At 45.1% G+C, this 23268-nt stretch overlaps 2 protein-coding genes across 3 annotated transcripts; one reads left to right on the forward strand and one right to left on the reverse strand.

The window, feature by feature from the left end:
* Positions 1-333: 333 nt before the first annotated feature.
* Positions 334-2402, reverse strand: LOC139404680 (thyroid transcription factor 1-associated protein 26 homolog). 2 transcript variants are annotated; one of them, XM_071147286.1, is made up of 4 exons: positions 2171-2402; positions 1455-1824; positions 883-991; positions 334-778 (listed from the first exon to the last, which is right to left on the reverse strand). In XM_071147286.1, the coding sequence occupies exons 1-4, from the start codon at positions 2322-2324 to the stop codon at positions 608-610; spliced, it is 804 nt and encodes a 267-aa protein (XP_071003387.1). In that variant the 5' UTR covers positions 2325-2402; the 3' UTR covers positions 334-607. The 2 variants fall into 2 exon arrangements, with proteins under 2 accessions (XP_071003387.1, XP_071003386.1); XM_071147285.1 differs by having other exon boundaries at positions 340-778; positions 883-1051; positions 2171-2388.
* A 126-nt stretch (positions 2403-2528) lies between these two features.
* LOC139404677 (probable methyltransferase-like protein 25) lies at positions 2529-21366 on the forward strand. The gene is made up of 12 exons (XM_071147284.1): positions 2529-2877; positions 3036-3206; positions 6943-7055; positions 7447-8118; positions 8421-8568; positions 11863-11960; positions 15092-15121; positions 15911-15984; positions 16877-16970; positions 18198-18272; positions 18704-18775; positions 20594-21366. The coding sequence occupies exons 1-12, from the start codon at positions 2646-2648 to the stop codon at positions 20699-20701; spliced, it is 1887 nt and encodes a 628-aa protein (XP_071003385.1). The 5' UTR covers positions 2529-2645; the 3' UTR covers positions 20702-21366.
* The last annotated feature ends 1902 nt before the right edge of the window (positions 21367-23268 follow it).

The following is a 23268-nucleotide window of genomic DNA, read 5'->3' on the forward strand; positions in this document are numbered from 1 at the left end:
TTTAGGGTTCGAGTTCTCACTAATAATCACCACTTAGGGTAGACAGAGCTCCCGTTAAATATCAACATGCAACAGGTAATTAGTACTATTAGAATGACAGCGACAGTGGAAGGGCAGCATGGACATCAAACGACTTGTGCGCGACACATAATCTGTAACTATGACAACGCCTGGGCAAGGAGGTACACGGTGCCGTGCAAAGGGTGTCCAGGACACGGTCTCTATTTTGTCCCGCTACAAATTAAACACTACATTTGTAACTCTCAATTCTGCAGTCTACTTGAATCAACAGTAGCTTTAGTTTTTGGTGCACTCATATAGAATAAACCAGACTTCGCTTACAACCTTTTATTAACATTGAATAGAAATGGTTGCTATTTGAAAGGAATATTTAAATATTTTACAAGAACAGCTCATCTCACAAATGCCACCTTGTGGTTCAAAATGTAAATAAACCGCTAAAAAGTCTGAATCTATTATGATACAATCTATTCAAAGTGGCAGTTCACAAAATAAGAACAAGACTCATCTATGATATAAAACCATCACAGTAAGAGTTCCAACTGTATATTTGCTATTTGAAACCTTCGACGTCCATTTTTCTGGGTCATTTTCCGGGCCCGGTCCCTTGAATCTTCTGGAGCAGGTATTCCATCTGTAGGTTCAGGTTGGGCTGCCCCTTCTTCGTCTTTTTGCTCAGCATCTGAAATGTCTCCATTTTCTTCTGTTTGTACTTCTTGATAGCTTCTTCTTTCTGCTCCTTGTTCTTCAAAAACTCCTATATGGAGGAAGAAAATACCACTCGTTGAGAACAGTCCAACGCTTTTGACCTGCGATAGTACTTTTCTGAGGGCTTTATATTGAGAATGTGAAAAACTATACCTCTTTCTTATTCTTCTGCTTTTCTTTAACACTTTCAAACTCCTCTTTTGTTTTCTGATAGGAAGTCTTCCTCAGCATTTTCTTTTTACTCCGGTTACTCATGGGTAGACTGGAACACAACGACACATTAACATGTTGCATTGTAACTCCTTCAAGTGGTTGGCCTTGACTGCAACGACATTTCATTGACAGCAATTACATTTCACAAAGTACACTGCAAATAGATAATGCATTTAAATGTTTTGCACAAACTGCTTTACTCCAAACCAGATTAGCAAATTGTATGGTCACATACACATATTTGGCAGATGTTATTGGTCACAGACACATATTTGGCAGATGTTATTGCGGGTGTAGTGAAATGCTTGTGTTCCTAACTCCAACAGTGCAGTAGTATCTAACAAGTCACAGCAATACACACAAATCTAAAAGCAAAATAATGGAACTAAGAAATATATCAACATTAAGACAAGCAATGTCGGAGTGGCGTTGACTAAAATACAGTAGAATATAATACAATATATACAAATGAAATGAGTAAAGCAGTATGCAAACATGATTTAAGTGACTACCTGTCATTCTTTGAGGCCGCAACTGCTGGAGTGGGCTGTGGGGCAGAGTCAGTCTTGTCAGAGGAGATGTCCTCTGCAGGGTCTATGGCTGTAGCTAGGTCCGTGGGGGCTTCATTCACAGCCATGGGAGCTGCTTCCTCCTCTACTGGACCACCACCGCCAGCCATCCTAGCTTTGGTTCTGTTGATTCTGTTGGTCTTAACCTCATTCCTCAGTTTCTCGGCCTCAGCCTCGTAGAGATGCCTCAGATGTTCGGGGTACTGTTCTGTATATTGGGTTTTGACCTCTGTGTTCTTCCTCCTCTCCTTCCGTAGCAGTTTGTTGTATTCATGTTTCACTTTCTCCTTCCTTTTGAAGGCAAAGCCCTGGCCTGGGGAAAGAGAGGTTTATGGTTCAAGCATTCATGTATATCTGCAAAAACACTGTTAACTTACACAAACATTTAGCCTCCCGTGTAGCTAAGTTCGTTTTTAGCTAATTGATCAAGGAGGGGGGGGGGTATAGTTATCCTGGCACTCTAACATATTGAATGACTTCATTTTATACAATGTACATTAACTGCAATTCTAAACACACTTTAGATAGCTAGATAGGCTAGCTTAGCCTGGTTGCCGTCTCTGTTCAGCTAACTATTATATTCCAGTGGCAAGTTAGCTAGCTGAAGTGACTGGAACTCAGACTATGGATAGCTAGCACTGGCAAGCGAGCTGAGCTACCTTCTCCAATACTGCCGTCGAATACTTTGTGCTCAGAGACCCACTTCTTCCTGCTTCCTGGTCGATTGTAGGGTTGGTTTCTATTGGCACGTTTTCCGTCAAATGTGCCCTTGGTCTTCATTTTCTGCTGTGCTGGTGGTGCCATTTCACTCATTTTTAACAAAATATCGCACGTTTCATGTGTTTACGTCGCATGTGCTTTTCGTCGCATAGTTATGACGTCGTGGTGGTCTCAGAAGACATGACAAATCCATCCACGAGCAATCGACCACGAGGGACGTCATTTGTGTTGGTGCGTAAGTAAGGATAGCGTCCGTAGAACTCAATGTATTTCGGTACACCCAACATGGCTGCCACATTCGTGCTAAGAAAATCGTCGTCGTTCAGTTGCAACTAGTTATGCCTGATTATACTGTAAAGAGGGGAGTCATTCTTGGACCTGCTGTAAACAGGTCTAGGTTAGAGTTTTTATTCAATGGCATCTTCCATTAATTCTCTGGAAGCGATTCAGAAAAAAATAGATGCTGTTAAACTCTTCCTCTCTGTTTCACTGAGCATCGCCAATGCCCACACTGTGGATTTCTACACTTGCGATGTATGGGACCAGTTCATGGCTGTGCCACCCGTGGAGGTCTTGACAGAGATCACTTTGAATGGTGACCACAAGAGGGCGCCAGAACACTACTTAAATCATGGCAGTGGTACCAGTAAGTGTTATTTTGTCGATGGTTCATTGACAAATATGAAATGTTTAATATGTAATTGTTATTACACGGTTGTAATATTTATCAAAGTCAAAATGTTGAATAAAATAAACAAAGGACAACTTATGTTTCTTTTCTTTTCTTTTTTTACTCTCAAAAAGCCAAGAAGATCACCTTTGGTTTCTGTGATGATAGTAAGCGCCTGGTGGATGTGGCTGAGCTCTTGGAGGCTGCCTATGCCCACTCCCTGCCTGGCCTCGGGGTCTGTGTGGGCCGCACAGAGCTACTGCAAACCCTCAGACACACTGACAACGCTCAACCCCTGGAGGAAGGTACAAAAGAATGGACACTATCCTAACCTATCCTAAGAATAACTAAAGGGGAAATGTTTGTTTTAGTCTAAGGCCTTGGTTCTGTCATTGTAACACACTGTCATTAGTGTCACTGATATAGAAATATAATTATAGTAATTCTATGGTTTGGTCACAGGTCTCTCAATATCAAATCAAATCAAATCAAATTTTATTTGTCACATACACATGGTTAGCAGATGTTAATGCGAGTGTAGCGAAATGCTTGTGCTTCTAGTTCCGACAATGCAGTAATAACAAGTAATCTAACTAACAATTCCAAAACTACTGTCTTGTACACAGTGTAAGGGGATAAAGAATATGTACATAAGGATATATGAATGAGTGATGGTACAGAGCAGCATAGGCAAGATACAGTAGATGGTATCGGGTACAGTATGTACAAATGAGATGAGTATGTAAACAAAGTGGCATAGTATAGTATAAAGTGGCTAGTGATACATGTATTACATAAGGATACCGTCGATGATATAGAGTACAGTATATACGTATGCATATGAGATGAATAATGTAGGGTAAGTAACATTTATATAAGGTAGCATTGTTTAAAGTGGCTAGTGATATATTTACATCATTTCCCATCAATTCCCATTATTAAAGTGGCTGGAGTTGAGTCAGTGTCAGTATGTTGGCAGCAGCCACTCAATGTTAGTGGTGGCTGTTTAACAGTCTGATAGCCTTGAGATAGAAGCTGTTTTTCAGTCTCTCGGTCCCAGCTTTGATGCACCTGTACTGACCTCGCCTTCTGGATGATAGCGGGGTGAACAGGCAGTGGCTCGGGTGGTTGATGTCCTTGATGATCTTTATGGCCTTCCTGTGACATCGGGTGGTGTAGGTGTCCTGGAGGGCAGGTAGTTTGCCCCCGGTGATGCGTTGTGCAGACCTCACTACCTTCTGGAGAGCCTTACGGTTGAGGGCGGTGCAGTTGCCATACCAGGTGGTGATACAGCCCGCCAGGATGCTCTCGATTGTGCATCTGTAGAAGTTTGTGAGTGCTTTTGGTGACAAGCCAAATTTCTTCAGCCTCCTGAGGTTGAAGAGGCGCTGCTGCGCCTTCTTCACGACGCTGTCCGTGTGAGTGGACCAATTCAGTTTGTCTGTGATGTGTATGCCGAGGAACTTAAAACTTGCTACCCTCTCCACTACTGTTCCATCGATGTGGATAGGGGGGTGTTCCCTCTGCTGTTTCCTGAAGTCCACAATCATCTCCTTAGTTTTGTTGACGTTGAGTGTGAGGTTGTTTTCCTGACACCACACTCCGAGGGCCCTCACCTCCTCCCTGTAGGCCGTCTCATCGTTGTTGGTAATCAAGCCTACCACTGTTGTGTCGTCCGCAAACTTGATGATTGAGTTGGAGGCGTGCGTGGCCACGCAGTCGTGGGTGAACAGGGAGTACAGGAGAGGGCTCAGAACGCAACCTTGTGGGGCCCCAGTGTTGAGGATCAGCGGGGAGGAGATGTTGTTGCCTACCCTCACCACCTGGGGGCGGCCCGTCAGGAAGTCCAGTACCCAGTTGCACAGGGCGGGGTCGAGACCCAGGGTCTCGAGCTTGATGACGAGCTTGGAGGGTACTATGGTGTTGAATGCCGAGCTGTAGTCGATGAACAGCATTCTCACATAGGTATTCCTCTTGTCCAGATGGGTTAGGGCAGTGTGCAGTGTGGTTGAGATTGCATCGTCTGTGGACCTATTTGGGCGGTAAGCAAATTGGAGTGGGTCTAGGGTGTCAGGTAGGGTGGAGGTGATATGGTCCTTGACTAGTCTCTCAAAGCACTTCATGATGACGGATGTGAGTGCTACGGGGCGGTAGTCATTTAGCTCAGTTACCTTAGCTTTCTTGGGAACAGGAACAATGGTGGCCCTCTTGAAGCATGTGGGAACAGCAGACTGGTATAGGGATTGATTGAATATGTCCGTAAACACACCGGCCAGCTGGTCTGCGCATGCTCTGAGGGCGCGGCTGGGGATGCCATCTGGGCCTGCAGCCTTGCGAGGGTTAACACGTTTAAATGTCTTACTCACCTCGGCTGCAGTGAAGGAGAGACCGCATGTTTTCGTTGCAGGCCGTGTCAGTGGCACTGTATTGTCCTCAAAGCGGGCAAAAAAGTTATTTAGTCTGCCTGGGAGCAAGACATCCTGGTCCGTGACTGGGCTGGGTTTCTTCCTGTAGTCCGTGATTGACTGTAGACCCTGCCACATGCCTCTTGTGTCTGAGCCGTTGAATTGAGATTCTACTTTGTCTCTGTACTGGCGCTTAGCTTGTTTGATAGCCTTGCGGAGGGAATAGCTGCACTGTTTGTATTCGGTCATGTTACCAGACACCTTGCCCTGATTAAAAGCAGTGGTTCGCGCTTTCAGTTTCACACGAATGCTGCCATCAATCCACGGTTTCTGGTTAGGGAATGTTTTAATCGTTGCTATGGGAACGACATCTTCAACGCACGTTCTAATGAACTCGCACACCGAATCAGCGTATTCGTCAATGTTGTTATCTGACGCAATACGAAACATCTCCCAGTCCACGTGATGGAAGCAGTCTTGGAGTGTGGAGTCAGCTTGGTCGGACCAGCGTTGGACAGACCTCAGCGTGGGAGCATCTTGTTTTAGTTTCTGTCTGTAGGCAGGGATCAACAAAATGGAGTCGTGGTCAGCTTTTCCGAAAGGGGGGCGGGGCAGGGCCTTATATGCGTCGCGGAAGTTAGAGTAACAATGGTCCAAGGTCTTTCCTCCCCTGGTTGCGCAATCGATATGCTGATAAAATTTGGGGAGTCTTGTTTTCAGATTAGCCTTGTTAAAATCCCCAGCTACAATGAATGCAGCCTCCGGATAAATTGTTTCCAGTTTGCAGAGAGTTAAATAAAGTTCGTTCAGAGCCATCGATGTGTCTGCTTGGGGGGGGATATATACGGCTGTGATTATAATCGAAGAGAATTCTCTTGGTAGATAATGCGGTCTACATTTGATTGTGAGGAATTCTAAATCAGGTGAACAGAAGGATTTGAGTTCCTGTATGTTTCTTTCATCGCACCATGTCACGTTAGTCATAAGGCATACGCCCCCGCCCCTCTTTTTACCAGAAAGATGTTTTTTCCTGTCTGCGCGATGCGTGGAGAAACCTGTTGGCTGCACCGCTTCGGATAGCGTCTCTCCAGTAAGCCACGTTTCCGTGAAGCAAAGAACGTTACAGTCTCTGATGTCCCTCTGGAATGCTACCCTTGCTCGGATTTCATCAACCTTGTTGTCAAGAGACTGGACATTGGCAAGAAGAATGCTAGGGAGTGGTGTGCGCTGTGCCCGTCTCCGGAGTCTGACCAGAAGACCGCCTCGTTTCCCTCTCTTTCGGAGTCGTTTTTTTGGGTCGCTGCATAGGATCCACTCCGTTGTCCTGTTTGTAAGGCAGAACACAGGATCCGCGTCGCGAAAAACATATTCTTGGTCGTACTGATGGTGAGTTGATGCTGATCTTATATTCAGTAGTTCTTCTCGACTGTATGTAATGAAACCTAAGATGACCTGGGGTACTAATGTAAGAAATAACACGTAAAAAAACAAAAAACTGCATAGTTTCCTAGGAACGCGAAGCGAGGCGGCCATCTCTGTCGGCGCCGGAAGTAGGAACAATAGCAATGCACATAGTGTACAGTTCTGCCATCCATGCAAGGATTCACTGACATTGCACATGTGTGTCCATTGACAGTTCCAGCTGCTGTGGTGGAGAGTGAAGAGTTTATGAACTCCAAGAAGTCCCACGAGGTGCAGGCCATGTCAGAGGTGGTGGCCAGCCTAGCCCAGCGCTGCCGGGTCAAACAGGTGAAAGACACAACCGGGTCTCATTTTAGCAGGCACAAAACAGAAGAAAACACTCAAACAGACTGAGGTACCTTCTGATATTGTCGGATAAGAAACTCAGTTTTCTTTTTAAAACGTTAATGTTTTGCTACCGTGTGCCCTGGCCCTGACCACAACAGTGTTCTTCAATCCTGCTCCTGGGTACCTAAAAGGTGTATGCAGGCTTTTGTTCCTGCCTTACACACCCGACTCAACTTATCAAGGGCTTGATGAATAGTTGATGAATTAAACAGTGGTGGGCTAGAACGAAAGCCTGCACACCCTATGAGTAGTGCACCCAAGACCAAGCTTGAACAACATCGACGGGACTACATTATTTTCTGACCCATCACAATAAATCTTTGTCTCCCAGGTGATTGATGTGGGCTCGGGGAAAGGTTACCTGTGCTCCTTCCTGTCGCTGCAGTACGGCCTCCAGGTGTATGGCATCGACTCGTCCAGCGTCAACACGCACGGCGCCCAGGAGAGGAACAGGAAGCTCAAGAAGTACTCCCGGGCCTACCAGAGGCACAGCAAAGCCAATAGGACTCCGACAGTGATGCCTCCTTCAGGCCAGAAGGACTTGGAGGATATTGCGCCCGGTGAGAGAGAGAGAGGGGATATGGTTAAGACGAGTGGGGATGCCGAGAAGGAGGAGGGGAAGGGGAGAAGAGATGGGGAGGCACATACCAACACAACAGGGTTAACAGATCAGAATGAGGAAGATGCAATGACATCACTTACCTCCGCCATTTTGTTAGAGGACAATTCCCTTCCAGAGTTGGACCAAAGTGACCCAGCCTCAGCTCCAGAGGATCCTTTTCTCAGTGCCCTGTGTGTGGGCATGGTGGAGCCCATCTCCCCCCGGGTTCCCCCCAGTGAGTTGAGCCTGGAGGAGAGGGAGAGGAGGAAGAGGGAGAACCTGGAGAGGAAGGCCAGGAGCTGGGTTAACAGTGGTGGCATGGGCAGCGGCATGCTGTACTCACCTCTGACCTCCTACGTTACCGCGGAGACGGAGCTCAAAGAAATTATTGGGGAGTTAGAGGTAGGTAACACTCACTGTCGACCAATAAGACAACGACAACGGCAAAACCATGCTCTTTTGAATGCAAATGTCACCAACTGCGGTTGTGTGGCAATTCATTCATTTAGATAGCTTAAGTCTCTAAGATTCATATTCACACCATAGTACAAACACATTCAAGTAGACATTTTCTTTCAAATGTGTGCTTGTGTCAATGTGCCTATAATATAATTGTATGATTATTCATGCCAGCTCTGCATCACATTGCTAATGTAGGCCTGTTTCAGTGCTGAGGCCGCTCTCTCCCTGTTTTCCAAACCCAGGATGCGGTCATGGTTGGTCTACACACGTGTGGAGACCTGGCGCCCAGCACCCTGCGCATGTTTGTGGCCAAACGGGAGCTCCTCTCCGTCTGCAGCGTTGGCTGCTGCTACCACCTTCTCTCTGAGGAGTTTGATCCCACCAGACAAGGTAATAACATGGCCAGGGGGATAGTAAAGGTTGGCATACAGTGAGTGAGAGTGTGTGTGAGAGAGTGTGTGAGAGAGTGTGTGAGAGAGTGTGTGAGAGTGTGTGTGAGAGTGTGTGTGAGAGTGTGTGTGAGAGTGAGTGTGTGTGAGAGTGTGTGAGAGAGTGTGAGAGTGTGTTTAGAATAATAGGTTATTATTAATATGTTTGACTTCTTCTTTGGTCGGTGTATGTTTTCCACCACTCAACCCTTATTGTGGGTCGCAACTCAAATGACACCTCCATTGGTGGGTCACGAAGCAAAATAGTTTGGGAACCCTGGACTTCATGACTTGACTGAAACCCTTTTGCCCTTTGAGGAGCATAGATCATTCACAAAGTTCCTCCAGTGGGAATGGACTAGATACTGTAGGTTAGAATGACTGTGTCTCTCACCTATCAAGTCCGTTCAGATCAGTCAGAGGGACAGGGAAAGGAGGCAGGGACAGTGGACTTACCATCTATTTACCAACCTGGTGTACAGAGAGGCTTTTGTGTGTTCCCCAAGGGAAAGGCCTCGATTTCATTCATTCATTAGCTACACACAGTATGCAGTGCATACATACATACATAAACACACACACACAAACACACACACACACACACACACACACACACACACACACACACACACACACACGCGCAGGCAGGGAGACACAGTCACCAGCAAACAGACCCACCCTCCTCCACCCCTTAGAGAACATATGGTTTCCATTGTGGAAATCTCAACCAGAGCCAAACTCTTACTTAGGACTACAGACTGCAACTGCCCCCTCTCCCCCACTAGGAGACCTGCAACCTGTCCACAGACATCCCCCAGTTTTTATGCTAATCATAATTCTGTCACCATGCAGTGTCTACTTTGTCACTCACCAGCCCAAGGGAAGCATAATTCTCTCACAAGCCAAATATGAAGTAGCATAAACACTGATGTGGGTTGATGAGTTGGGTACACAGCCAACTTGCGCTCTCTAGATTCGGTTAGCTAAGAAGAGACTGTTAGAATCATTGAATGGATTTATCGTCTCAGGATAACAGTTTAGAGGATTGCAAATGTGATATTTTTGACCCGCTAATGTTCAGGTGTTGAATTGGATATGATTTATCCAGCATGTATTCTGACTTCATACGAGAGCGCTGTGGTATTTATATTCCAATCACACTTAATCAATCCAGAAAAACTCCATGAAGTCATCATTCTAAATGTACAATACACTAAATAGGATCTACTCTACACAGAATATAAAGACCCGTAGGACTATATAGTATAGAAAACACTATCTACTCTACACAGAATACAAAGAGGGCTATGTAGTATAGAAAACACTATCTACTCTACACAGAATATAAAGACCCATAGGGCTATATAGTATAGAAAACACTATCTACTCTACACAGAATATAAAGACCCATAGGGCTATATAGTATAGAAAACACTATCTACTCTACACAGAATACAAAGAGGGCTATGTAGTATAGAAAACACTATCTACTCTACACAGAATATAAAGACCCATAGGGCTATATAGTATAGAAAACACTATCTACTCTACACAGAATATAAAGAGGGCTATATAGTATAGAAAACACTATCTACTCTACACAGAATATAAAGACCCATAGAAAAGTCCATAGTAGTGTCTATATCCTGTTCCCCTTGCTTTTTCCCCCTCCAATTTACAAAACACTTGTTTCCCTGACATCAACAGTGAAATATTCTCTCTTATAGACTGGGTCGTTCAAACACTGAATGCTGATTGGCTGAAAGCCGTGGTATATCAGACCATATACCACGGGTATGACAAAACATTTATGTTTACTGCTCTAATTACGTTGTTAACCAGTTTTTAATAGCAATAAGGCACCTCGGGTGTTTGTGATTTATAGCCAATATACCACGGATAATGGCTGTCCTAAGAACAGCCCTTAGCCATGGTATATTGGCCATATACCACACCCCCTCGGGCCTTATTGCTTAAGTCTCCATTCCTCTTTTAACCTAGAAGACTCAATATCATGTGGTTATTTTCTCCCTGTCATAGCTAGATATACATTTAGCTTCAGACAGATGTGACGGGTCAGAATGTTAGCTCCAGTTGCTCCTGGGTATGTTTGCTGATTCACTGCTCCCCTTTTATGAGGTATGAAACCTGGAATCCTCTCTGTGTGTGATGACAACCGCTGTGTGCTTTTAACAGTGATTCGGCACTGTGGCGTGGTGAGCTGCTTCCTATCACGCTGTCCCTCTTAACACTGCGACCCCTGACCTGTGACTCGCCACTCTGTTGGGTCCGCCAATAATGACATCACAGCGTTTTGATTGAAAACACTTGAGTTGTGCCAGACGTCCTTGCATTGTTCTCGCTCCTTCTTCCTCTCTCTCTCGCGCTGTCCCGGCCTTGCAAAGAATTCTGGGATGCGGGCCAAACCCTGCAGTGTACTTCCTCACCCTAAAAGATGGGAACCCAAACTACTAAATGAGCTCAAGACTATAAAAGTGTGGAGATCCTTAGCTAAGTCGTATAGGAAACATCCATTCAATTGTGTCGTATGGAACGAGAGCCACTGGACTGCACCATTCGTCATAGTCATTCAGTCTGGTGGATTTAGCCGAGTGTGAGACCCATCATCTGATCTGAAGTCAGCTTCCCTTAACATAAACTGGCCTTGGACCAGTCCTTAAGGGCGTGAAGTAAGCGTGCTGCAGAGCCCTAGAGCCACTGTCTCCTTCTTCCTGACTGTTGGGAACTAACAGATGCCTCGTCGCACGCTACAATATTAGAAACACTTGTGTGCGTGTGTGTGTGTGCCAGGGAAGGGGGCGAGCAGTGCTTGGCCCTCGAGATGTGGTCAGTTCAGTGTGGCTGAGATAAGGCTAGCGTGCTAGCAAAATGTAAACACTCCACAACGTATACTGTAAGCTAGCCTTCAAACTCTAGCAAAGCCTGTCTGCTCCAATTGACTCTGACCAGGACTGCCTCTGCTAATACCACTACCATGTGTTCAACAGGAGTGGAGTCAAAGAGCAATGTGGCTAAGGGGTTAGCGACACCCGCGCTCTCGGGTTTTTCGAGTTTGAAACTTCAAAGCTAGTTTGGGAAGGCTCTGAATAGCATTAATGTTTCACTTCATTCTCTCTCCCTTTGGACTTTTGTTGGTGGCCTGTCAACTACCATAGTCACACTTTCCTATAGTGTTAAATAAACGGGGCAGTTCTGACACAGCTGGTGTTAAAGTGTGTGTGTTTGTTTGTTTCAGAGTGTCCAAGCAGCAGCGTATGTGGTTTCCCCCTGAGTGGCTACCTGAGGGAGCAGTCCTGGTTTTGTGGCAGAAATGCCAGGATGTCGGCGTGTCTGGTGAGCCTGACTCACCTTAGGTGACAGATATTTAGCCAACTGTCATTTCATATATATATATATATATATATATATATATATATATATATATATATATATATATATATACACACACTGCTCAAAAAAATAAAGGGAACACTAAACTAACACATCCTAGATCTGAATGAATGAAATATACTTATTAAATACTTTTTTCTTTACATAGTTGAATGTGCTGACAACAGAATCACACAAAAATCTTCAATGGAAATCAAATTTATCAACCCATGGAGGTCTGGATTTGGAGTCACACTCAAAATTAAAGTGGAAAACCACACTACAGGCTGATCCAACTTTGATGCAATGTCCTTAAAACAAGTCAAAATGATGCTCAGTAGTGTGTGTGGTCTCCACGTGCCTGTATGACCTCCCTACAACGCCTGGGCATGCTCCTGATGAGGTGGCGGATGGTCTCCTGAGGGATCTCCTCCCAGACCTGGACTAAAGCATCTGCCAACTCCTGGACAGTCTGTGGTGCAACGTGGCGTTGGTGGATGGAGCGAGACATGATGTCCCAGATGTGCTCAATTGGATTCAGGTCTGGGGAACGGGCGGGCCAGTCCATAGCATCAATGCCTTCCTCTTGCAGGAACTGCTGACACACTCCAGCCACATGAGGTCTAGCATTGTATTGCATTAGGAGGAACCCAGGGCCAAACGCACCAGCATATGATCTCACAAGGGGTCTGAGGATCTCATCTCGGTACCTAATGGCAGTCAGGCTACCTCTGGCGAGCACATGGAGGGCTGTGCGGCCCCCCAAAGAAATGCCACCCAACACCATGACTGACCAAACCGGTCATGCTGGAGGATGTTGCAGGCAGCAGAACGTTCTCCACGGCGTCTCCAGACTCTGTCACGTCTGTCACATGTGCTCAGTGTGAACCTGCTTTCATCTGTGAAGAGCACAGGGCGCAGGTGGCGATTTTGCCAATCTTGGTGTTCTCTGGCAAATGCCAAACGTCCTGCACGGTGTTGGGCTGTAAGCTGTGGACGTTGGGCCCTCATACCACCCTCATGGAGTCTGTTTCTGACCGTTTGAGCAGACACATGCACATTTGTGGCCTGCTGGAGGTAATTTTGCAGGGCTCTGGTAGTGCTCCTCCTGCTCCTCCTTGCACAAAGGCGGAGGTAGTGGTCCTGCTGCTGGGTTGTTGCCCTCCTACGGCCTCCTCCACGTCTCCTGATGTACTGGCCTGTCTCCTGGTAGCCCCTCCATGCTCTGGACACTACGCTGACAGACACAGCAAACCTGAAGTGTGATTGACTTGGAGTTATATTGTGTTGTTTAAGTGTTCCCTTTATTTTTTTGAAATGAAATGACCACTGAACAGAAATATAATATATCTTGGCAAAGGAGAAATGGTCACTAACAAGTTGCCTTTATATTTCTGTTCAGTGGTCATTTCATTTCAAAAAAATAAAGGGAACACTTAAACAACACAATATAACTCCAAGTCAATCACACTTCTGTGAAATCAAACTGTCCATTTAGGAAGCAACACTGATTGACAATACATTTCACATGCTGTTGTGCAAATGGAATAGACAACAGGTGGAAATTATAGGCAATTAGCAAGACACCCCCAATAAAGGAGTGGTTCTGCAGGTGGTGACCTCAGACCACTTCTCAGTTCCTATGCTTCCTGGCTGATGTTTTGGTCACTTTTGAATGCTAATGTGTTGGTCCCATGTTTTATGAGCTGAAATATCACAGATTTTGTACATACTTTTGTTTACATCCCTGTTAGTAACCATTTCTCCTTTGCCAAGATAATCCATCAACCTGACAGGTGTGACATATCAAAAAGCTTATTAAACAGCATGATCATTACACAGGTGCACCTTGTGCTGAGGACAATAAAAGGCCACTAATATCTGCAGTTTTGTCACACAACACAATGCCACTGATGTCTCAAGTTGAGGGAGTGTGCAATTGGCATGCTGACTGCAGGAATGTCCACCAGAGCTGTTGCCAGAGAATGTAATGTTAATTTCTCTACCATAATCCGCCTCCAACGTCGTTCTAGAGAATTTGACAGTACGTCCAACCGGCCTCACAACTGCAGACCACGTGTATGGCGTTGCATGTGCGAGCTAATGGGTTTGCTAATGTCAACATTGTGAACAGAGTGCCCCATGGTGGCAGTGGGGTTATGGTATGGGCAGGCATAAGCTATGGGCAACAAACACAATTTCATTTTATCAATGGCAATTTGAATACACAGAGATATCATGATGAGATCCTGAGGCCCATTGGTGTACCATTCATCCGCCACCATCACCTCATGTTTCAGCATGATAATGCGTGTCGCAAGGATCTGTACACAATTCCTGGAAGCTGAACATTTCCCAGTTCTGGCCTGCATACTCACCAGACATGTCACTCATTGAGCAAGTTTGGGATGCTCTGGATTGATGTGTACGACAGCGTGTTCCTGTTCCCGCCAATATCCAGCAACTTCGCACATCCATTGAAGAGTGGGACAACATTCCACAGGCCACAATTAACACCCTGATCAACTCTATGTGAAGGAGATGTGTCGCGCTGTATGAGGCAAATGGTCACACCAGATACTGACTGGTTTTCTAATCCACAGCCCTACTTTGTTTTGAAGGTATCTGTAAACAACAGATACATATCTGTATTCCCAGTCATGTGAAATCCATAGACTAGGGCCTAATTTATTTATTTGAATTGATTTCTTTATATATGAACTGTAACTCAGTAAAATCTTTGAAATTGTTGCATGTTGCATTTTATATTTTTGTTCAGTATATATTTCTGTCAGCAATGCATTCGCTTTAACGCACCATCTGTCAACTAGACAGTATAGTTGAGGGCACTATAAGGTTAGGTTGTGCCACAGTATTGACGTTTTAGTGCCCACAACTGTTCAATGCTGTACAGTTGGTCCTCAGTCTGTTATTGTCGTGAGACTAACTAAATGATATCTTCTGCCTTTTGAGTACCACATGTTGTAAGAGCAGTGTAACGTTTCTAACTCTGTGAGCCCTGGGAGAGTCCATTCATGGGGTCCTAATAAATACTGAATACTTAATAACATTTCACTTTATTTTCTCTTGTTCAGGCTTTGGAGAGAGTTGCCAAGGGCCAAGGGGTAAGTACTATATTCATGTATATCAATACGTTGGACACATTTGGCCAAACTACAGTTCAATGAGTTGTCTGTGTGAGAATGACATCATGCAATCACAGTTCAATTAGTTTTTTTGGTTACTACAAATTTGTGCTCATCAAAGATAATCAAAGATGATCAATTTAATGATTGCTTCCAGCAACTGGCCACGTGCGTTTCCCAGACGCGACAGATCCTGTTTTTATTTTCTGCGTTCCAGAGCAAGTGGATACGGATGCCTAAGAGCACACTGTTCCCATACTTCTCCAGGGTCTTTCACATACAATAAGGCCTGATTGAGACTTACAATACTATAGATATTTGAGCCGCCGACCTTAGGATGCGTCCCAAGTGGCACCCTATTCCCTGGATAGTGCACTACTTTTGACAAGGGCCCATAGGGTTCTGGTCAAAAGTAGTGCACTTTAAAGGGAATAGCCTGCCACTAGGGACGTTAGTGTACGGGGTCAAACCCGTTACACGATACCGCCCGGACCATTCATAAATATTTTTTCTGAATATTAATGTAATCACTAAGGGATGGGATTGCGTGCTTAAACGGCAGCTTGCGTCCAACAACCGGTCTGATTGCACTCAGATCATATGTTGAGTTTGGTATAAGCATTGGGCATTGTCATAAAAACGTTTCATTCAATGGGTTTTAATACACACCCTAATCACTGGCAGAGAATGAATGAATATCTCAAGAAAATGTTATTTTTTGGTAAGCGAAGACAACATGGGATCTTTGATTATTTTCTGTCTCCACAGATTCAGATGGAGTCACTCTTCTATAGGGCCGTCCTCCATGTGATTCTAAGGGATCACTACAGCTCCTTTAAAAGGTAGGTTTGGTCTCCCTGGTTAGGGGACATCCAAAGCAGTAGGCTATACCAGACTACTGAGAGAGTCCAGGTGCCCCTGTCTTGGGGGTCTGCAGTACCGTTGACAAAACCTGTTAGCTTTTACTCTAGTGGGTTTTTACTGGCCCTCATTTTATGGTTTGTGGCCACTTTGTAAGAATCTCCACTTTCTCAAATTAATTCAGCTAGGATACAAAAAACACAGACTTCTGATGTGAAGATACAACAAGAGTATTCTCTACCCCTCTATCTGAGGTTATGGTGAATAGTAATTTTGAACGTTGTAAGGAGCAGCCCACAATGTAAGATCGTCAGACTTCCTGAATGGGTTGTTGACTGCTGCTGGGTAAAGTAGAACAAGTGAAGAGGAATGATTGGTCCTGGTGAAAACAGAACGGAGAAATCTACAGTTGGTCTTCTCAGCCCCCTAGAGACAGAGGAGGTACCCTCTGTATTACACACACACACACACACACACAAAGACAACCACACACACACACACACACACACACACACACACACACACACACACACACACACACACACACACACACACACATACACACACACACACACACGATGACAACCTCTCACTGACATGTCTATCCCCGTAGCCTACAGGACACTGGGTCCCTCGCTGAGTGAAATCAGGATGCCATTAATGGACCTGACCACCTCTACTATTGCATGTGTGATGACTGTTTCACTTTGGTTGCCAGGGTGTCGTAGCGTAGCGTAGCGTAGCAAGGGAGGAGAAATAAGAGAGGGAAGAGGAGAATCGGATGCCTGTGACTTGATATACACTGGTAGGCTAATTTCAGCGATGGTGATTTGGGGGTTGAAAGAGCTGTCTTCACGTGTGTGTCGTTGGCAGCGAGAAGCGTGTGGGGAATGTCTACTCCAAGGCCACCTCGTTCGTGGACTACGTCTGGAGAGCCCTCCGGAGGCTGGAGCTGGATGAGTCAAAGGTCAGTGATGGGATATATCACAATATTAGGGCGTTTTGGGAACAGACTTGGGAATGTTCTTCAGAGCAACACATCCTCAGGGGGAATCCCACACTGCTGCTTTGGACACCAGGAAAGCAACCCATAATGGATTTGGGGTAAAAAAAAATAAAAAACACAACAACGTATTCTTGGCGTAAGATGTGAAATCCCGTCGAGAGGACAAGCTTTTAGCATAGCTCTGTACAATTGAACTGACAGTAACGATTATCTGTAATGGTACCTGAAATCCCTGTGCAGTTGAACTGACAGTAACGATTATCTGTAATGGTACCTGAAATCCCTGTGCAGTTGAACTGACAGTAACGATTATCTGTAATGGTACCTGAAATCCCTGTACAGTTGAACTGACAGTAACGAGTATCTGTAATGGTACCTGAAATCCCTGTACAGTTGAACTGACAGTAACGATTATCTGTAATGGTACCTGAAATCCCTGTACAGTTGAACTGACAGTAACGATTATCTGTAATGGTACCTGAAATCCCTGTACAGTTGAACTGACAGTAACGATTATCTGTAATGGTACCTGAACTCCCTGTACAGTTGAACGTCTTCGGTTGTTCTAAACCATCTTTGAAACTGACACATGGAATCGAAAGGGCTCTTTAGAAAAGGACAAGTTGTGTAATATGCACTTAGATTACTGTGTGATCATGGGTACGGCATTGTTAAACAAGCAGCTAGTGCAGCGATTAGGGAATATGTCTCAACTGGCTCCCTTGAGTTCTATAAATGAGATATTTGTTGCTCGTAAAGCCTGGGATTAAAAGTGTTCAATGGGTTGTATGTTACCACTCTCATGTTACTCACCTATCACCTCCACACATGACCCTGCTCTGTCTCTTAACACTTCCCACATTCTTCTCTTCATCCCTCCCTCCCTCTCTCTCCCATCTCTCCCTCTTCCATCTCTCTACCTCTTCTCTGCCTCCCGCCCTCTCTCCCTCCTTCCTTCCCTCTCTCCCATCTCTCCCTCCTCCATCTCTCTACCTCCTCTGCCTCCCGCCCTCTCTCCCTCCTTCCTTCCCTCTCTCCCATCTCTCCCTCCTCCCTCCCTCTCTCTCCCATCTCTCCCTCCTCCATCTCTCTACCTCTTCTCTGCCTCCCGCCCTCTCTCCCTCCTCCATCTCTCTACCTCTTGTCTGCCTCCCGCCCTCTCTCCCTCCTTCCTTCCCTCTCTACCAGCTCTCTGACAGTGTCATACAGGGTTACCACGACACATACCGACCCAGGATGGTTGAGATGGAGGCCTTTAACATGGTAGGTCCCAACTGGGATACTATAGCACTACTACCTAGAGGAAGTATCATCACTCTGAATGAATGGCTCACACAGAACTTATATGGCTATAGGAGCATTGGTTCTCTTTGTGCAGCACTATTTTGGAGTGGTTATTAAGCCTTATTAAAGTTGGTTTACGTTTACACAACTCCCTCAATGACTTGTGTAAACTCTACTCTGTGTAAATCATCTGGCAAAAAAAGTGATATTTTTACTGTCCTCAGGCTGCTAATGAAACCTAGTTTTGAAATCAGAGGGGTTCTATTTCAATGACATTACAACAGCCCTGCCCTGCTCTGCTTTGATAAGGTGCCTAGTTGTATTCCGTTGGATCCCATAGTGTTGAAGTACACTTAACAGAAGTACACTTAAAACTAGTGTTTACTGACCTGCTTCCTGTGTTTACCCAGCTGAAGGTGACTTTGGCTCCCTGCATCGAGGGTCTGATTCTCCTGGACCGCCTCTGCTACCTGAAAGAGCAGGTACAGGAACAGCCTCAACCACAGTGGCACACAACAGACTTGGGATGCATCTCACTAGTCTAATGTGGCTGCCTCTCCTTGTCTTCTTCATATGCACTGATCTGAATAGGGATCGGTGAGACTAAAATGGTGAATGTCTACTGGGGATTTGCTTTCACCTGTCCAGTTCCTACAGTTCTGTGCAGATAAAGGAGAGGAGACAAGGGATGGGGTCCACTATTGAGATTCACCCCAACTACAGCACGCCAGTCATTGTTACTAAAAAAGGAGAGGCCTCACTTCCTCCTTGTTCATTCTCTCTCAATCCCTCCAACCTGTGGTCACACACAGACACACACAGACACACACAGACACACACAGACACACATAAACACACACAGACACACACAGACACACACTAACCCACACAGACACACACAGGCCAGATATAGTGGTCCGGTCCCTATGACTTCAAACGGCCGCTGCGCGACACCAAACATCTCTTTTCCTCATTGTCCCATAATTACCCGTGTCTGGTTCCCCATAGCTAAGTAGTGGGTGAAAGCATGACCTCAGCCGCCAGACCAATGGAGGGAACTATTGTTTCTCCCTCCCAGCTACAAACAGAGGAGGTCTGGGCCTGGAATGCACATTGTCTGGCTAATTGCTATAGGGTGTGTTCATTGATTCACAATGTGATAGGACAAAAAGGAGAAGGATTCTTGGAGTGTGGTTTTAGTGGCTTTCACTGCTACAGAGACCATGGCTACACCGTTCAAGCCTGGTCCCAGATCTGTTTGTGCTATATATGCAACATTGACCATAGAAGTTGGCTATACAGCACAAACAGATTTGAGACCAGCCAAATACTGTACCTGGTTAGCTGTTCCATTAATGCTTTCTCAGAAGGGATTTTGGATGACGTGGTTATGTAGACTATTCGTTGTCTTCGGTCCATCTCTTTAAAGTGATACAGTGGTGTGGCCCTTAGAATGGTTGAGCTATTTACTGAATGACTTGGTACGTGTCATTTAAGGCCCCTAAACTCAGCTGCTATAAATGCTGTATGTTTATCCATAGGTCTTGATGATTTGCTTGTCCCAAACATTAAAGGAGCTTTGCGACTCGTTACATTTCCCCGACGACAGATCACTTAAGTCGGGAGAAATCAGAGAGGATGCCATTAGGGTTGAGTTCGCGCTGTGGAGAGTTTGAAGTGTCCCCCTTATTACAGACCAGGGGTGTAACTTCACACCGTTGTACCCCGGCCAAAACTAATGACGTAATCTGTGATTTGAGTGATCGTAATGAGCTATCTAAGTTTGATGCCTTGTACAAAAGTGTTCCCTAACAGGAATATGTAACAGGAATATGTAACAGAAATGGATTAGAATGCAGAAGTTCAACCAAGTGTCCGCACTCAAAATGACACACATACTGTGTGTGAGCATGCGTGCATGTGGTGGTCAGTGCAGACTGTTGATTTAGCTTTGTACAAAAGCATAGCTCTCAGTGCAGGCCTACCAATCACATGGTGCCGTAATTGGTCAGTATGTGTAAGGTATCAAACCAGACTGTGTTCAAACATAAAGACAGTATTCAAACATGCTGCTTCCAGCCTGTCAGAGTCCACCTAACACAATATTTGCACAGATGTGACTACTCGAGGGAAACGTTACAAAGATCTTTTACAGGGGAGAGAACAGTTCTCATCTGAGGCCCCTCGCGGTGTGGTTCAAAGACAAACTCTGCGGTGCGGTGGTGTGTCTTGGGCGGGGGGGGTCTTTGACGTTGTTTTCAAACTGTTTTTGTTCGTCTTGTCATTGATGTCTGTTACAGGAAGACGTGGCGTTCTCCACTCTGGTGCAGCTCTTTGATCCACTGTTGTCGCCGCGCTGTTACGGAGTTGTCGGCGTGAAGGCACCTGGGATGGAGTTGTCAGAGTGAAGGCACCTAGGTCGGAGTGAAGGCATCTGGGATGGAGTTGTCGGAGTGAAGGCACCTGGGATGGAGTTGTCAGAATGAAGGCACCTAGGTCGGAGTGAAGGCACCTGGGATGGAGTTGTCAGAGTGAAGGCACCTAGGTCGGAGTGAAGGCATCTGGGATGGAGTTGTCGGAGTGAAGGCACCTGGGATGGAGTTGTCAGAATGAAGGCACCTAGGTCGGAGTGAAGGCATCTGGGATGGAGTTGTCGGAGTGAAGGCACCTGGGACGGAGTTGTCGGAGTGAAGGCACCTGGGATGGAGTTGTCGGAGTGAAGGCACCTAGGTCGGAGTGAAGGCACCTGGGGCGGAGTTGTCGGAGTGAAGGCACCTGGGACGGAGTTGTTGGAGTGAAGGCACCTGGGATGGCATCCTAGAGTTCTTGGAGATGGGACAACCTGCATTTCCTGCCATTTGTATGTTTTATTTTTTTCAATTTGCTGACCATGATTTTAGCAAGGGTTTAATGTGATTATGTACTGCTTACTCAGTCACGTACAGATGTGGGAATGGGATCATTGTTTAGTGTTTTCTCTACTTTTGCCTTCTCTGGTTTCTGCCAGTCATACTGTGCTATGGGGTGTACTATACCATATTGTATTAATAAATCATTTTTAGAAGATGAAAAAGTTCCTGGTGTGTTTCTGCTCTTTTCCCACCACGGCTGGTCTTGCTCTGAGTGCCTACCTTAGAGGACCAAACATTAAAACCACATGGTTAAATCACCTGTAAAAAACATCTCTCCTTCCCTCCCTCATTTCTCAGCTCTTACCTCTGTCTTTTATTGATTTATTTATACTGAACAAATATACAAATGCAACACGCAAAGATTTCAACGATTTTACTGAGTTACGGTTCATATAAGGAAATCAGTCAATTGAACTAAATAAATTAGTCCATGGATTTCACATGAATGTGCAGAGGACCAGCCATTGGTGGGCCTTGGAGGGCATAGGTCCACCCACTTGGGAGCCAGGCCCAGCAAATCATCTTTATTACAGACAGAAATACTCCTCAGCAACCCCCCACCCTCCCTCAGACAATCCCACATTGGTGAGGAAGCTGGAAGCTGAGGAAGCTGGAAGCTGAGGAAGCTGGAAGCTGAGGAAGCTGGATGTGGAGCTTTTGTGAGCGTTTTTAATTTGCACCCTTATGCAGACATTGCTCCACCCACATCTAGCACCCGATGTCACAGGAAGGCTAAAAAGATTATCAAGGACAACAAGCACCCGAGCCACTGCCTGTTCACCCCGCTACCATCCAGAAGGCGAGGTCAGTACAGCTGCATCAAAGCTGGGACAGAGAGACTGAAAAACAGCTTCTATCTCAAGGCCATCAGACTGTTAAACTGCCATCACTAGCACAGAGAGGCGGCTACCTACATACAGACTTGAAATCCTTGGCCACTTTAATAAATAATAATGCCACTTTAATAATGTTTACATATCTTGCATTACTCATCTCATATGTATTTACTTTATTCTATATATATTGCATCTTAGCCTATGCAACTCGGTCATTGGTCATCCATATATTTATATTTACATATTCTTATTCCATTCCTTTTCTTAGATTTTTGTGTGTTAGGTATTTGTTGTGCAATTGTTAGATGACTTGTTAGATATTACTGCACTGTCGGAATTAGAAGCACAAGCATTTCGCTACACTCACAATAACATCTGCTAACCATGTGTATGGGACCACTAACATTTGATTTGATCTGTTCCGTGCATCGAATGGGGTTGGAGTCAAGGAAAAATAAACATGTGTTCCTCACAAATATAACAATGGGCATTACATAAATATTCTAATAAAGTGTGTACATAAAACGTCTGTAAAACCACAACGAGGACATCGACCTATCAAGTAAGTTCTGATAAATTATTGGGTACAGTGCAGGAGTAGGCTGAAGTGGTGAACGACAAGGCATTAGTTCTTGTTCACATTTAAAACATAACATGCATGGGCATTGTATCATTAACACTTTTGGGGAATAATGTCTGGGGGGTGAAAATCCCAAAACATTCTATTTTCCTCAGAGTATTATTTATATCACCTGTCTGATATCTTGACTTTCTCTTTGCCACAAAACCTAAAAGGTAGAAATGTCATGTTTTAGGTCATTAAAATGTATTGTGACAATTGAACTTTTACGTTCACTAATTCTCTGTTTGAGAGAATGAGAGGTTTTTCCTATATAATGCGGCCCACATTGACATTTAATCATGTAAATAACATGGGTGGAGAAGCACGTCAAAATGTCATTTATTTGGAACCGTTTTCCATATGTGGGTGGCAGAAGTATTCACAGTTCATTATATTGTTGCACTGTGCGCAGCCTCTGCATTTATAGCTACCATTCAGAAGAGGGCGTAAAAGAGCCTGGCTCATTTTCGTTTGTGGCTGGCAGTTGGCATGGACCAACTTGTCGCGTAAATTGCTACCTCTCCTATATACTATAAGTGGTGGGTTCTTAAATTCTGCTGGCAAAGCTTGGTCTGATGATAAAACATGCCAATGTTCCTCGACAG

This window comes from Oncorhynchus clarkii, unplaced genomic scaffold (genome assembly GCF_045791955.1).
Source record: "Oncorhynchus clarkii lewisi isolate Uvic-CL-2024 unplaced genomic scaffold, UVic_Ocla_1.0 unplaced_contig_13541_pilon_pilon, whole genome shotgun sequence".
In the NCBI taxonomy this organism is placed as follows: domain Eukaryota; kingdom Metazoa; phylum Chordata; class Actinopteri; order Salmoniformes; family Salmonidae; genus Oncorhynchus; species Oncorhynchus clarkii.